This window comes from Pararge aegeria, chromosome 22, assembly GCF_905163445.1.
Source record: "Pararge aegeria chromosome 22, ilParAegt1.1, whole genome shotgun sequence".
NCBI lineage: Eukaryota > Metazoa > Arthropoda > Insecta > Lepidoptera > Nymphalidae > Pararge > Pararge aegeria.
The window spans coordinates 12,421,893-12,437,979 of NC_053201.1; the positions used below are offsets into that span (position 1 = coordinate 12,421,893).

Genomic DNA, 16,087 nt, shown 5'->3' on the forward strand with positions numbered 1-16,087 from the left:
AAACAGCTAGAACTGAAAGTTAAAACAGTAGTAGTAACTTTTTGTGACAGAGCTCATCCGGAGTAGTACTACCAGTGGCGTAAATAAAGTGTATGCACAGAGTACGCACTAAGAGAGCAGATGATACAAAACGAAAAACATCTTCAGTACGATTTATAAAAACGTAAAGATGTGGTTTAAGATCTTTATTTCTCAAAAAAATTACAAAAAATTCGCTTAGTTGAGAAAACATTAAACTTAAAAATAAATAAAGTTGTGAGCGTACACTATAGAAGGTATATATAAATCTATAAAGCATAACTTAATGCAGCTAACAGAAAATGTTCGTACAATCGGGTAGTTTCACAAATATTACCGAGCAAAAACATACGACTTAAACAAAGATCATCGTTTACTGGAAACGACTTATCAAATAGAATTTTAATTTTTTCTTAAACGTAGATTTAGCTTCTTTTATATCAGATGGCAGTTTATTATAAATCTGTGCTCCCTCAAAAATAAAATTTTGTTAAGATAGGCATTGATCTGTAAGAACTATAAAAACCTATCCATAAGTTTTTATGACCCGCACTGCAGATATTCTTTATCTGCATTCTGACAGCATTGTTGCAATGCAGTGCTCCAGTCTGAAGGGCGTGGTTGCCAGTATATTTGTAAGCACGTGAGGGTACACCTACGCCTCGGGTTGATAGGGCCTACACAGCCAAAGTCAAGGCAAGTCTGTTAATAGCCAATTTTTTTCCACTTACCGTACCAAAAATATTTTTTTATTTTGATTGAGGAAAAAAATTGGCTTTTAACAGGGCACTAAGCAGGGCATGCAATGAACTCGCATTTCAACGTACCGCCCTGTTTAAGCCCTATAGGTATAAAAATGTGTGTTAATAGCCAATTTTTTTCCACTTACCGTACCAAAAATATTTTTTTATTTTGATTGAGGAAAAAAATTGGCTTTTAACAGGGCACTAAGCAGGGCATGCAAGGAACTCGCCCTTCAATGTACCGCCCTGTGTAAGCCCTATAGGTATAAAAATGTGTGTTAATAGCCAATTTTTTTCCGCTTACCATACCAAAAATATTTTTTTTTGTATGGTAAGTAAGATAATCGGAAGAAGAAAGACGAAAACTGTCTTTATAACTCATCTTTGTATCGTTACCAGGTTATAGCAGCAGAAAACCCGAGTCTAGTGAATGTGCCCCTTTGTTTGGATCTGTCGATCAACTGGTTGCTTAACGTGTATGACAGCCAGAGGACCGGTCAGATCCGGGTGTTGAGCTTTAAAGTTGGGCTGGTGTTACTATGCAAGGGACATTTGGAAGAGAAATATAGGTAAGCAATTTCCATCTCAAGTCCATTCTAACCTTTTTGCAAAACTCAACACTAAAGCCTCATGAATAACAATGGCGAAGCCTGGATAGAAAGAAAGATAAATTAAAAGAAAGGAAGAGAAAGAGATGGCGCTGTTCAGTTACTTTTAATTAAAAAAAAATTATTAACATAATATTTCAATAAAATTTATAAACAGAAATTAGTTTTTGTAATTAAATTTAACATAAACAACATTTTCCTTATGTTCCTTTTTCCATTCTATTTTCATATATTCTCATTAAGTTTATACATGTTTAAATTATTTTATTCCAGGTATTTATTCCGATTAATCGCCGACCCATCTTGTCGTGCTGACCAAAGAAAACTGGGACTTCTATTACATGACTGTATTCAAGTAAGTTTTTTAATCTTTTTCTTTATGTTTATGTTTTTATGGACTATCAAAACGACTATAAAATCGAACTCAAAACATCAAAAGATATACAAGAAGACTTTTGCTTGATTAAAGTCATACTTTAATACGCATAGATTACTTCACGCCCGCCTCGGTGGACGGTGGTTATGAAGATAACGACGCATCTAACAGTGCTCCAATAAGTCTACACGATGCTGGGCACAACCGCAATTATGGAACCGTACTTACCTTCTCCAATATCCAAACTCGAATTTATGAATTATTGAATCTTCAAAAACTTAAACCAGCTCAACAAATTAAAAGATATACAAGAGTGCTCGATTAAATACACACCTTTTGTATTTAACCAAAACCCTCAAAAATAACCAGATAAGCTGGAGATTATTTAAGACTCATAACGACATATCCAACAGTGTTCCAATACGTCACTTCGTTGCTGGATCGCTTAGCAATACTAAAACCATTACCAACTAGCAACCAACGATCAAAAACGTCTAGCTTTTAACTGGTTAAGTAAATGTCCTATTTAATCTCGCTTTGAAGGTATCCAAATTATATATAGCAGGAAACATGGTTGTCGCAAGGATGCACTACATCTAAGGTCAAAAACAGAAACATCGCTCTAGGAAATGCCTTGAGGGTACCAAAAGTATACATGGCAAGACGATCGTCAAAGAACGATGCAGACCTACCAGCAAGCATCCGAAACAATGAAAAATATTTTGTGTGAGATTTATGAAATTCGGAAATTATATAATATTTTACACTTTACTGACGGCAATTTTAATTTTCAGGTGCCGCGTCAATTAGGCGAAGTGGCAGCGTTCGGTGGGTCGAATATCGAGCCTTCAGTGCGCAGTTGTTTCGAACAAGCCTCTGTGGCTACCAAGGAAGGCAATAGAGGAAGCACTCTGGATAGAAAAGCAGGTTTGTTCAAACAGAGTAATCGTATCGTAAACGCGAATCGAGAAAAGGACCCTTCCTGGTCTCAGCAGTAAGAGTTCTACATAGAATCTATGTACTGCCACGACGTTGTCGAAATGAGGAAATCGTTGGGAAATGCCATTTCCCACGAAATCAAAGGCATTGAACGACTGTATCACTTCGTTTATGTAATACTTCTTAATATATTATTGTAAATCATCATATAAAAACGACGAAAACTAATTTCCTAAGCGCCACTTGGAAGCGGAACCTTATCCTAATACCTACATTTTAAGAACAAATCAATAATTCCTAAATTGGCTTTAAGTTCTTAAGGAGTTAAAGAGCCCGCAGACTGTCCTAGTTGGATCATCAGATCAAGGTTATCATAGTAATACAGAGCCATCTGATTTTATGATCTTAAAAAGGTTGTTTTTTTCTCTTTCCACTCGTTTTTAATAATCACTATTTTTGTGCGCAGGGGAAAAAGAGAAAGAGAAGGAAGACACCAAAGAGAAGACCCTTGAAAGAGATGCCGATGGCCAGCTGCAGTTCATAGAGGCATTCCACTTCCTACAATGGCTTCAGAAGGAGCCCCAGTCGATGGTCTGGTTACCAGTGCTGCACAGACTCGCGGCCGCTGAGAGTGCCAAACACCAAGCCAAGTGCAATATATGCAAGGAATATCCTATCGTTGGATTCAGGTGAGCTAGAGAAAAATTGCCGGCAATATACCGCAATTAATTATGCCGACAATTTGCCGTAATTGCATCTAAAAAATGTTGCCAACACTATTCTTGTCGTGTCAAAAATATTAATTTGACTATTTGTTTCAGATACCGCTGTCTCAAGTGCTTCAACTTTGACATGTGCCAGAAATGCTTCTTCAATGGCCGCAAAGCTAAAAACCACAAACTCACTCATCCCATGCAAGAGTATTGTACAGCTGTAAGTTAATGATACCGTACCATTCACAAAATATTGTTACAAGCTCGGAAATAAATACATCTTTTGAAATAACTACAAGCATTACTTCCTTATTTAGTATTACTTATTCTTGATCATTACTGTATTTACTTATTTGTCTACTTTTACTTATTCGCCGCGATTTGTATGAAATTAAAAGAGCGCCATCTAGATACAATACTGAGAAACAGTATTGAAACCGAATAGGTAAATGCAGGGCATGAAACACGTACTTCAAAGTGGCGCTATGTGTATATCAACCTGAGGTGTTTGTCTCCTCTCAGAATGAGAAGTGTTAAGGCCGATATTCTTCTGTCATAAAAAAAACACTACCTGCTACAGAAAATGCTGCTGTTGTAAATTTTTGTTACTGGTGTATAATTATGTTTAAAAATAAATAAAATGTTGTTAATTTGTATTTCAGACTACATCTGGCGAGGACGTTCGCGACTTCACACGAGCTCTGCGCAACAAGTTTAAATCTGCGAGATACTTCAAGAAACATCCCCGAGTAGGATACTTGCCTGTACAAACCGTACTTGAAGGTACGTGTTTAGGTTTAAACTATAATTTTCATGACGTCTCTCCCTAGTTTGTCAAAAGTATGATAATTTTGGAAGATTGCGAACGTAATGTTTTGCATCATATAACGTTTACATTGGGTGCTTTACTGTTAGCAATAAGCTAACTGTTTCAGAATCTTTAGAAGATAAAAAAAAAAATTCCAGATACCCTTGTTTATTATATAATAATCATTTATTTCAGGCTTTACCCATAAAATTTAACATCAATTACGAAATAAAATTAAATGCACTTAAAATATATACATGTCAAAAATAAATTATATAAATATATAAATTTCTACTTTTGTCTTATTGGTGCTATACATTTATTGTTGGAGGTGGGCGTTAATTGTTGCGACACAGTTTATACTACTGCAACAGTTATCGTGGCACCATGTTTATTGTGTCAATTCTGTACCCTTACCAATATTCTGAATAAATGAAATGAAATAAATTAAAAAAAACTAAATTAAATATAATCCAAATAAACCAATTCAAAAATAACATTTAAAGAAAAAGCAGAATAACAACTCAATACCGAAAAAAAAAACGAAAAAAAGATAAAAAAAAAAAAATTGATTAAACCTTTGTCTTATTGTAACAGGTGACGCGTTAGAATCCCCGGCGCCGTCGCCACAGCACGGAGCGGGTACAGGTACAGGTGCTGACGACATGCACTCGCGCCTGGAGCTGTACGCCACGCGGCTGGCTCAAGTTGAACTTGGCGCTCGCGCTGCCGACACCCCTGATAGGTAAGAACGTTTAAATTCACCGACCTTGAGGAAACTTGACCTTCTTTTATTCCACTACAAGTTACCCCTTGACTGCTATCTAATAGCGATTATGCAGTCTAAGAATACGGTGGCCTAACCTGTTAAGAGGTACGGCAATTGGCTATCTAACCCAAGTTTATTAACGTCCAAGTGACGTCTTCTGTGTTTTTACTGTAGATAGTTTTAGAACTTTAAATTTATATCATAAAAGTTTAATTAATATTCCACCTATACTATAGCCAAACTCGATGCGGAAATTATGTAAACAAACCAAAAATCACTGTGTATAAAGTTGTTATACTTTTAGTAATCAATTGTAATTTTATCACCATTTCAAAGTTAAACATTAAAATTTTAGTTTAACACTGTTTTCTGAGAGATAAATTAACCACCCAGCGCGTAATACGTACGTCAGAAAAATAACTTAGCATTAAACAAAGCAAAGGTAGCCTGTAAAAGATCACTATAAGTGATAAGTTCGCCTTTTGGTATAAAATTATGTTTATTTTGTCCTGTACTGGTGCCAAAAATATCTGTTTTCAAGCAATAAATTTGCTCCTTACAATATAATGTGGATAGTTTTGTGGATTACCTATATATTAACCCCCACTTTTTGTCTAGATTTAAGAGCTATTGTTATAATATGTAATTGTTTTTTGTCCCAAATAAATAAAATTTGACGGCCGATTGGCGCAGTTTGCAGCAACCCTGCTTTCTGAGCCCAGGGCCGTGGGTTCGATTCCCACCACTAGAAAATGTTTGTGTGATGAGCATGAATGTTTGTCAGTGTCTGGGTGTTTATATGTATATTCTAAGTATTTATGTATATTTATTATAAAAATATTCATCAGTCATCTTAGTACCCATAACACAAGCTACGCTTACTTTGGGGCTAGATGGCGATGTGTGTTATTTATAATTTCGCCTTTTGGTATAAAATTATGTTTATTATGTCCTGTACTTTTTATCCGTTTCCAGGCTATAAATTTGCTCCTTACAATATCCTGTGGCGTGCACTGGGTTTCTTACCAGGGTATGCAAACAGCAAGAAAATAGCATAAAACGGAAAATATCCTCCTCTTACATATAAATTAGTAGTTAATTAGAGTTATATATAAATTTTAGGGTAGGCAGTGCTTTTGTGAATGTATGAAGTGCACGCCAATGACAATATCCATCCACAAAACTATTCACATATAGTTTTTTGGATAACGATGTACTTTTTGTTTAGATTCAAGAGCTATTGTTATAATATGTAATTGTTTTTGTTCCAAATAAATAAAATAAAACAAAATTAAATTAATTTAAATATTTATAGTTATAAGTAAATAATATATATCATGAAGCTTTTGGCGCTTCAGACCAGATTATTTTACACAACAACCATTTTGTTCGCAGTGACGAAGAGCACGCGCTAATCGCCCAATACTGTGCGTCACTCAACGGCGCATCCGAGGGCGAAGCAGAAGACGCTCCTCGATCGCCAGTGCACGTCGTGTCTGTCATACATCGCGAACAGAGACACGAGCTCGAAGCTATGATCAGGTTAGTTTGAAACAGCTTTTACTTTTTCCGCTCCGGGCCTGTTACGGTACTGTACTGGTAACGGTAGATTGGCAGTGATAGCCTAATGGTTCGGACTTCGGCTCCACTTTCGTTGGCGGAGTCGAGCACGCACCTTTAACTTTTCTAAGTTATGCGCGTTTTAAGCAATTAAACTGTAACTTGGCTGCAACGGTGAAGGAAAACATCGTTAGGAAACCTGCATGCCTGAAATTTCTCCAGAATGTTCTCAAAAGCGTGTGGAGTCCACCAATTCGCCAGTGGCGTGCACTAGGTTTCTTATCAGGGTATTCATACGGCAGGAAAATAGCCTAAAATGGAAAAATCCTCCTCCAATACGAGCTATATTCCAATTTTAGGGTATGCAGTGATTTTGTGCATGTATGGAGTGCACGCCACTCCAATTCGCACTGGGTGGTGGACTACGGCTTAAACCCTTCTCATTGTGGGAGGAGACCCGTGACCTGTAGTGGACCGCTAATGGGTTGATACGATGATGATGATGAAGAACGGTAGATCAGAATACATCTGTCACCACCCCTTCTCTTCCCGCGGATGTTGTACGAGGCGCCTAAGGAAATAAACCGGAGAATGGGCCGCTTCTCTTCTAACATCTTCTTGTCTACTAATATCTACTTTAATCTTCTATCCGTCTGTCCAGCGTGGTGATATTGAGCAAACCTTCTCGTCGGTAGAGGCCACTAGTCCTGACTAAACAGGCTATTTGATCACGACTGCCAACGAATGAATGAATGAATGAATTTATAAATTTTTATTGTACATCACATAAAAATAGAGAAAAATTGAAAATATTTTTTTAAAATAAAGTATACATTTTGGCGGCCTTATCACGAATGTGTGTAAATGGGTGTGGAAAGCGTTCTTAAATAAAAGCCTTTTTATATTAGATATACCTACTTAACAAACATAATTCCAAGTCAAGAGAACAGCATCAAGAATTGAAAGTGAATGTTCTCAAGATACTATAGCGGCTAATAACATAAGTCTGATTCGAATAGGAACTTCTCCGAAAGGATCCGGATGATAATATGATGCATATACTCAGGGAGACCGACTTGTTTTCGATTAAATAAAGGCGGTTATTCCAAGGATAAAAACATCTCCCCTTCATTTTTTATATATCAATACCAAAACAACAAGTCTTTCATAAAGTAAACAAGAAGAATAAGAACTCAAAAGTACTGGTATCTGGTATTCTATTAAATGGTAGTAAACCTAACCAACTTTTCTAAACCTGGTTTATTCTTAATCAATGGCGGAGATCAGAATACGACCATTAATCCGCGTAGAGCATCTCGGAAAATTTCAGAAATGTCTGATTGATATCGAGAACTCGTTTGATAAAAGTTTTTAAATGTTTTGCTTATGAATTACAGAGAACTTGAGGAGGAAAACGCCAGTCTCCAAGCGGAGTACGAGCGGCTGAAGGCCAAGCAAACCCCTGGCTCTACTCCCGAGGAGCAACATGCTCATGGCGACGGCAGAAATGCGCCTGTCGATCAGGTAAGAACTTAAATGTACTGTACTTTGAAAAAACTACAAACTTCATGGTGTGTATACAATGCTCATAATGCTTAATTTCATATGTTCGCAGAAACTAGTAAAATCTATAAGGTCCAGTGTCGGAGCGAAGCTTGCGTAGAGAATACGTCTTGTAATGTAGATCTGTATTGTGTGAAAATAATCATCGAAGCAATATTATAAATTGCACTACAAATTTTCGTTTTTCCCAAATTGGGAGCAAATTATAGCTTAATGTTCATTGCATACCATCGTGTACTGGTGGCGTAGGAAAAAAAATTTAAAGAATCAAAAAATCGCTTGCGCGTGTGGTATAAAGAATGAAAGAAAGAAAAACTTCTCACAACCTCTCACCATGTAGAGCTATTTTTCCCTCTCCAATACAAAGTTTTCAAAGTACTTTGGGTACTGTTCTTGCTAAGAATTTATAAACATGTTTTGTAACATTTCTCAAATATAGTTCAACGCGACAGGACGGCGAGATGTCAAGTTGGATTTCACGGGAAGAATCCCACTATCCACCTTCGTGTTCTATTTGTTTGTATTTCACGAATTACCAACACATACTTCACTGACAACGTCACATTTAAATTGAGAAGCTGTGCGATGCTTTTTTGGTTTACATAATTCTGCAATTCTGCTCCACTGGATTCCACTGACTTGCTAATTTAAAACCGTCTTCACGATTGAAGTTTTTGTGCTTCCGAATTTCAATCGATCACGAACTGGTCTCGGAATATAGTGCGGTCAGTGGAGAGAACTTAAGGTTCATGTAGCTCTATCCAGTGCTGGGTGCTCCCTTGTAGAATATGCTCCGCAATCGCTGACTTCTGTACTTCATTGTCTCTAACTGCTTTAATATGTTCGGTGACCCAAGTGGCTATGGATCTCTTTGTTTGCCCAATGTAAGAGCTTCAACAGCTGCAGTCAATCTTATGCACACCCGGACACTGGTAAGGTAAACGATCCTTTGGAAAGCGCATCGAGTGGGCAATCTTAACAACGAAAATCTTAGTTTAAAATCTTCATGTTTTGTAACGTTCCTGATTATTGTTTAGAGTAACTTACTATACTCTACTTTTAATCGTACACTACTTAAAATGTTCTCTTCTCAAATTGTTTTGGACTTTTGCATGAACAGCTCATTACGAACTCATTACTTTAAATAGCTCCTTAGGTTTCGTTGATGCTCAGACCTTCACGTGTTGGCTTGACCTTGAGCCGAATGGACGAATTTTCGTTGGCTATAAAATGATAATTCCTGATCTTTCACAGGACATGATGGCTGAAGCCCGCCTGCTGAGGCAGCACAAGGGACGTCTAGAGGCTCGCATGCAGATCCTGGAAGAACATAATCGGCAGCTGGAAGCACAGCTGCAAAGATTACGCAGACTTCTTGATGAGGTAGGAATAGATTTATAGAGGTACCACTTGAGTTACAAAACTTAGAGAGAAGGACTTACCGTATTGTCACCACAGTCCACAGATTGTGAATAAAGGCTGCATTTAGAGTTGACACGTCCATTGTACATAACTTTATAAATTTAAAATTTTGAAAAACCCCGACTCTCTGTATAGTGTACATTCTTCTACTAGTCAACTTCATTTGATACAAATATTTAGGGAGTTGTAAAAAAAATTAATTCGCCCATCTTTTATTTAAAATTTATCATAGTGTATAGTATTCTAATAGTCAAACCCTTTCATTTCATCCGCTATCTTGTGGCGGTGGCCATCTTGGACCTATTTCTATCAAACATAGCTAAGCTGAGCTAAGTACTTTTTACTAATTAACTTTTCAAATGAAAAAAAACAAAGTCAAAATCAATTCATCAGTACAGGAGCAACGATGCCACAGACAGACACACACAAGTAATGTCTTTTAAATCTTTTAATTCTGTGGTTCAGATGACGTTAAAACAACAACACAACAAGTGGATAGAGATTATATAGAAATATGTGTATAGAGAAATGTCGATATATCGCACATACTATCCCATTATTTTTTTGTTTCAGCCGGCAGTGACGGGTGGAGGCGCGCAGGGCTCGCCTGGTGCCCGGACCGGAACGTTACAGACCCGTTCCGTCACCGCGTCGCAGTTAGCCACCGACTCGCCAGCTAAGCTTCACAACGGCCTTTACCATGACACTAGTACGTGCTACCTTATTTTTAATGTGTTACATCTACGTGCGTGCCTTGGCAGTAAAATGGGCCCGTATGCCGTCACGGAAAACGACACGACGCTATATGCCGTCATGCTACCGCTCTCGACTCCCTTGCGTCTGTACGCGCGTTTTCTATAGCAAAATAATTAATAGGTTTTGAAATGTTGTATCAATTTTTTCAAAAATCGAGTAACCGAACCGTCTTCTGTCAAACAAACCCCTGATTTAGATACCATTCCTGTGCCGTAGTGTACGTTTCGAACATTGATTTAATATGTTACTATCTGGTTCGAAGTCATAAAATTAAAGTACAGAGTTGTCTTATTACGTGTTAGGCTACTCGATTACTTGAAAATAGAACACAGAATTTAAAATACGATATGGAAATGGATCTTAAAAAAAGATTTTAAAAAAGTTCTTAAAAAAGATCCATGTTAAATTCGCTCTGCAGACCCGTTCTGTATGAAAAATTTGGATTTATCAGGCTTTTTGATGACAAAGTGTCTAGATAAATTTGGTGTCAACTGAGATCCAGGATCGGCCTGCTGGAACATATTTTACGGATTACAAGTGTTAATTTAACAATGATAAGATGGTAGTGCTCATCTATTATCTTCGGTCAGTTTTTTATCCGTTCGTTCTGAAAATGTTAAGGCCGCCATTGTAACGTGTGACGTATATTGTAAGATGGCGGACGAGCTGAGCGCGAGCCGCGGGAAATGGAGCGTCCGCCGCCGCCACCCCACGCCGTGCACTCGCTCATGCACTGCGCAGGTCAGACACGGCCAATGGTTGCTCAACTGTCATTGTGGACAGATACAAAAAAAAATTGTTATTCTCTACTTACGACGGGGAAATAAAAAATACACATAGTTTAATATTTAGAAAAACTACCTACAATAATAATAATATAAAATTGTATTTTATATTTAGGCTTATCACAGCTACAGAACCCAATTTTAAGAAAAATAAATCACCATATTTTATAAACCTACGATATTTCATTACAAAAAAAGGGGATCAGAACGCTGATTGGTTCGCAATATGGGACATGGGCGTTAAGGCGAAAGCGAATTCTATGTTGCCGCGTTTTAATTTTCCGCCATTTTATTTCACAACCAAAAATAAAAAATAAAATCCTGGGGACCGCTTCTTTATGACATAGAAATTAGAATTTCGTTTAAAAAACGATAAATTAAATATTCTGACGTTGAGCAACGAAAGCCAAGTGTGATTAGAGGAATGTCATCATTTTCGGTTTTGCTTTTTCATAATTTTTTTCTAGACTATTGATTTTTTACTGAATTTATTACAATCATTGCTCCTTTTTCTTTATTTGCAGCGTTGTTATATCTACTAAATTATTATTGTATTTTTTTGTATGATAAAATTAATAAATTAACATAATATTATATTCTGCATGTTTTATTATACTTTATTTAAAATAATAATATTAAACTTTGTTTTCTATATTTGTAATTGTTTTATTATTGTGTAGATTGACATTTTTGTTTATACTATAAACTATGACTTACTAAAATTAGTTTTTATATACTAACAAGTCTTCTGTTTTATTGCTACCATACAGGACGTATACCTTGAGGTAATATATAATCTATTTCTTATAACTTTAATACAAGGGTAGCTGAAAGGGTACCATGCCGATGGTTTTGAGTTATCTCCTGGGTCCGACAATAAATATTTAATAGCAAACATATAATTTTGTGTTTTGACCGAATCTACAAATAGTTTTTAATATTTAATTCTCCTTTTTTCAGATGACCTTGGCCGAGCTGTCGAAGAACTAGTATCAGTAATGACGGAGGATCAGTCCCAGAACGCAAATGCACCTCCTCAATACACCAATGGAAAACCGGAAGATAAGGATAAATAGGTTTCCAAATCGAAAATATTCGATCCGACGCGCTATGGTGCTGATGCGGTAAAATGTTGCCATCACATAATTATTCATGGTAGCATTTTGTATCCGTTATTCTATCGCTCTGGCAACGCTGCTGAGTTTTCTATTAAATCTACCAAAGACGCAATGCTTTATTACCACTCAAATATGATTTTATGGCACAATTTTAAACTCTTCCTTCGTCTTTTACGGTATAAACACAAATTTCGTTTACCCTTTTGAATACTAATTTTCGACTCATCACTAACATTACTCGCACGTGCTTATCTGTACAAACTTCTACAAACTTTCAATTAATTATGTCACACAGATTCCTTGGGTTTGACTCCTCCAGTACTAGTGGAATTTTTACGTCTTTTGTCTACGTTATTAAAATTGTCTATATTAATAAAAACCGTAAAAGTAAACCGTTGTAAAATTAGAACATTCAAATATTTTAAAAACCTATATGTGTCTATATTAAAAATTACCTACTTAGGTACTTATTGAAACTATTAAATTGCACTCAGCAACAAAAATATAACATAGGTACTGTTTAAACTGTCCTAGCAACTTCTTTTGTTTGCGACAGCAATAATTTTTGTGGTCCCTGTTCACTTAACGTGTGACGTAATTAAAGCATGGTTCCGGAAAGCCTAATTTCATATCACATACAACTTATAACAAAACCGGGCTTTCTATACACTTGGCAATTAACGGGTCACGGGAATTTCTTTCCTTAGGATCGGAGCCACGGTTGATCAGCTGTTCTTATGAACAAACTGATGATAGCTACGGTTATGAATAGACGATATTCGTATGCAACGCTTATTGTATAGATAAGGGCATGCCATTGTTGCAGTACGTATCGTGAATGAGTCCTAACCTGATTTCATATTCTACCATTTCGTTTGTATTTCTAATATTATATACCAATCAGTAGTATTTTATCCTAAGGTAACTCAGCACTGATGCCAAAGCGAAGCGATTCAACGAAAAAGACAATGTAACGAGCATTTACTTTAACTTTATTAAAGAAAGATGTACCTACCAAATTTGTCAATACTACATAATAAAACGTCTTGCGGGAAAACTTTTTATTAATCGTTTAAGTACATATCTATTAGTACAATATCCATAAAATATCATATCACTTCTTGTAAATTGCCATATCATTTATTGCTGTAAAATAATAATGATGCGATAAAATGTAACGTTTAAAAAAAAAACAAACGCCTGTTTTGACGCGATAAAAATGTCGTTTATTAACGACATATTTTCAGATTGTCCAAGAGCCGGTGAAAGATTTGTTCAGTGTTTATACCGGTTTAAATTTCACAATTTTAACTTACCTATGTATATAAAAAAAACCTTTTTAATTGAAATGGTGGTCCTAAAATCGGTATTGCTTTAATAAATTATCGATATGGCTTGTACGATGTTACGCAAAGGTCTTGTTAAATTTGGACCAGTGTAAAAAGGATTACAAAACATTCACCAGCTTATTAAGGCAGCTTAAAAGGGCTCTAAAGCTTTAAATATATTATCACAATGTTAGCTTTAATATACCCTATGTTGACATTATTCATTGCAAACCGGTAAATTTTACCAATAACGCGACGTAAGGGGCCTACGTTCTAGTGGAAAGTGTATTGTTACTAGGTGAAGTCCTGTTTTTCAACGTACAATATAATGCCATCCACGTGATGGCGGTAGTTAATGAATTCGTTAAACGGTTTTGCAGTAGTATTAGATGTAGCCAAATAAATATCGAGCATGTTATTTAATGTATGTTCACTCTGAAATTTCCAATTACCTATAAACAATAAGAAATCCACTTCGAATACATCATTCCCTCGTGTACATTCCGGCATAATTTGCGTAAAAATAATACTAACAAAAGCCAGTCTTAAAAATACTGATTGAAAAAACCAATCAAATAAATTAATAATTAATTAAGGTACTTGGAAATTTGCAAGTGAACACATCTTATGTGTATGTTACATATATCGAGTTATCAAAAAATGTATCATTAGATGAAAAAAATATATGAATAATCCAGCTTTCTACTTCATTAGTCACTTTCTGTTAACTATCGAAGTCTGAAATAGTAGAAAATTCTTCTTAGTGGCTATGGAAATCATGTAACCAATCTTTTTCACTATTACAAAGGCATTACACCTTTCTTCCTTGCGTGGACGTAGCTAGACATTTATTATTACAGAGGGGGCTTGGGAAGGGTCTGATCAGTATTTTTTACTGTCGGGCTGCATGCAATAAGTAATTTTATAGTCATTAGTAGACAAAAACCTTTAATTTATCTACTTTTCAGCATAATTATGGATTCAAAAATAGGTTTCAAGATTTAGCTACTTTTATAGTGACAATAAGCGTTATATAAACTTGAAATGACAAGATTAATATTCATCGTCTAATATTTAGGTACAGGATTTCAAGAAAAAAATAAATCATTTTACGACTAATAATTATCAAATGAGTTTTCTATTTTAAATACTTGAGTACTGTGATGGGCCGTAACTACCCAACACCCTCTCCTGGCTACGTCCACGCACCCTAGTTATATTTGAATGTGACAATCTCTATGTCACGTTCGTAAGTTCGGATATTTTGTATCGTGTCTACTTGTAAGATGACGCCTACCTTTTTAGATAAGATTATATTGGAGAGATGACTTTTATACGAATGTTAAGTAAACTGTTACGCTAACTTTACAATAAGTACTTCCAATTAACCATATCAATATTTGTTTTATTATTCAACCGATATTGTTTTGGATAGCCACAAAATAATAATATTCCATGAAACGAAATTTAAAAATCTGTTATGAATTTACTAGCCTTTTCTTCATTGCTCTTGGACTACTTATGAAAAAATACCAAAAAATGGGCCATACATGAATTAATCAAAACATTGGAATCATTAAATAATAAAGGTCAGAGTTAATCGGAATGAAAATGAAAATTTGGAGTATTATGCTTTGTGTCTATGTCTTTTTAATTTGGTAAGTATTTTTTTAACTGGCAACTCGTTAAATAAATTACGTTCCGTTTCACGGCGGCTAATTCTAATTTTAATTTGGCTAATATAATATTATTATTATTATTATAGATTTTAAGAAAATATGAAAAGCACAATTTATTACTTAACGAATGAAGAAAAAAATGTTAATAAAACAACACTAATATATTGTTAATAATTTTATTGTATTTGTTTAACATGTAGGACGACTTTTTATTTCATTTTGTTCTAAAAGTATTGGCAAAGTTATATAAAATATACTACTTTCGCATTTATTTGTATATTTTTTACTATGTTTATAATGTTTTAGAAGTTAAATCCAAATAAACGTTCTGCATAGTATCTCAGTTTACTTTATTCGCAACCCTCCTTAATTTTAATTTGTAGACGTGTCTAAGGATATTGCTTATTTTAGGCCTCTACAAGCTAGCCCTAGACTGGAATCCTACCTGAAGGTAGGTGATGATGCAGTCTAAGATGGTACAGGACAGACCTGTCAGGTGTATGACGGTTATTAAAGCTATTCTCCGAATCCGTTTCTACAGTCTACTTGACATCGTGCAACGCTGAATAGTTTGGCGGCATGTCATTGTCGAACAAACCAGACCAGAGATAATTAAAAATTATAAATTTTCAAAGAATTTATAAAAATCGGTAAACCCAGGACCTCAGCAGCGCTGACGAACCACCACTGCGCCAGGGCGGTCATCAAAAAACATTATACAGACCTGTTCATTATTTATTTATTTACCTGTTCACGGGGCTGTGGTATATTAATTAGAAGCTAAAGAAGCTGTGCCCTAATTGTCAGGACTTCGGCTTTCTTCCTCCCCGTTCCGTTCATGTGATAATATTCTTGGCGAAATACTTAGTATTTAAACACAAGGTAAACATTTTTTACCTTAG

At 35.6% G+C, this 16,087-nt stretch overlaps 1 protein-coding gene across 4 annotated transcripts in view; it reads left to right on the plus strand.

The window, feature by feature from the left end:
* LOC120633905 (dystrophin, isoforms A/C/F/G/H-like) overlaps positions 1 to 15,284 on the plus strand; it is a 752,632-nt gene extending 737,348 nt beyond the window's left edge. For all 4 annotated transcript variants that reach the window (XM_039904299.1, XM_039904301.1, XM_039904300.1 and 1 more), the window contains 12 exons: positions 1,161 to 1,330; positions 1,643 to 1,724; positions 2,540 to 2,672; positions 3,151 to 3,373; positions 3,506 to 3,617; positions 4,060 to 4,180; positions 4,803 to 4,950; positions 6,370 to 6,516; positions 7,932 to 8,058; positions 9,352 to 9,480; positions 10,093 to 10,228; positions 12,021 to 15,284. In XM_039904299.1, the coding sequence (XP_039760233.1) occupies positions 1,161 to 1,330; positions 1,643 to 1,724; positions 2,540 to 2,672; positions 3,151 to 3,373; positions 3,506 to 3,617; positions 4,060 to 4,180; positions 4,803 to 4,950; positions 6,370 to 6,516; positions 7,932 to 8,058; positions 9,352 to 9,480; positions 10,093 to 10,228; positions 12,021 to 12,136 (1,644 nt within the window). In that variant the 3' untranslated portion in view covers positions 12,137 to 15,284. The remainder of the gene's footprint in view (positions 1 to 1,160; positions 1,331 to 1,642; positions 1,725 to 2,539; positions 2,673 to 3,150; positions 3,374 to 3,505; positions 3,618 to 4,059; positions 4,181 to 4,802; positions 4,951 to 6,369; positions 6,517 to 7,931; positions 8,059 to 9,351; positions 9,481 to 10,092; positions 10,229 to 12,020) is intronic.
* Positions 15,285 to 16,087: the final 803 nt, after the last annotated feature.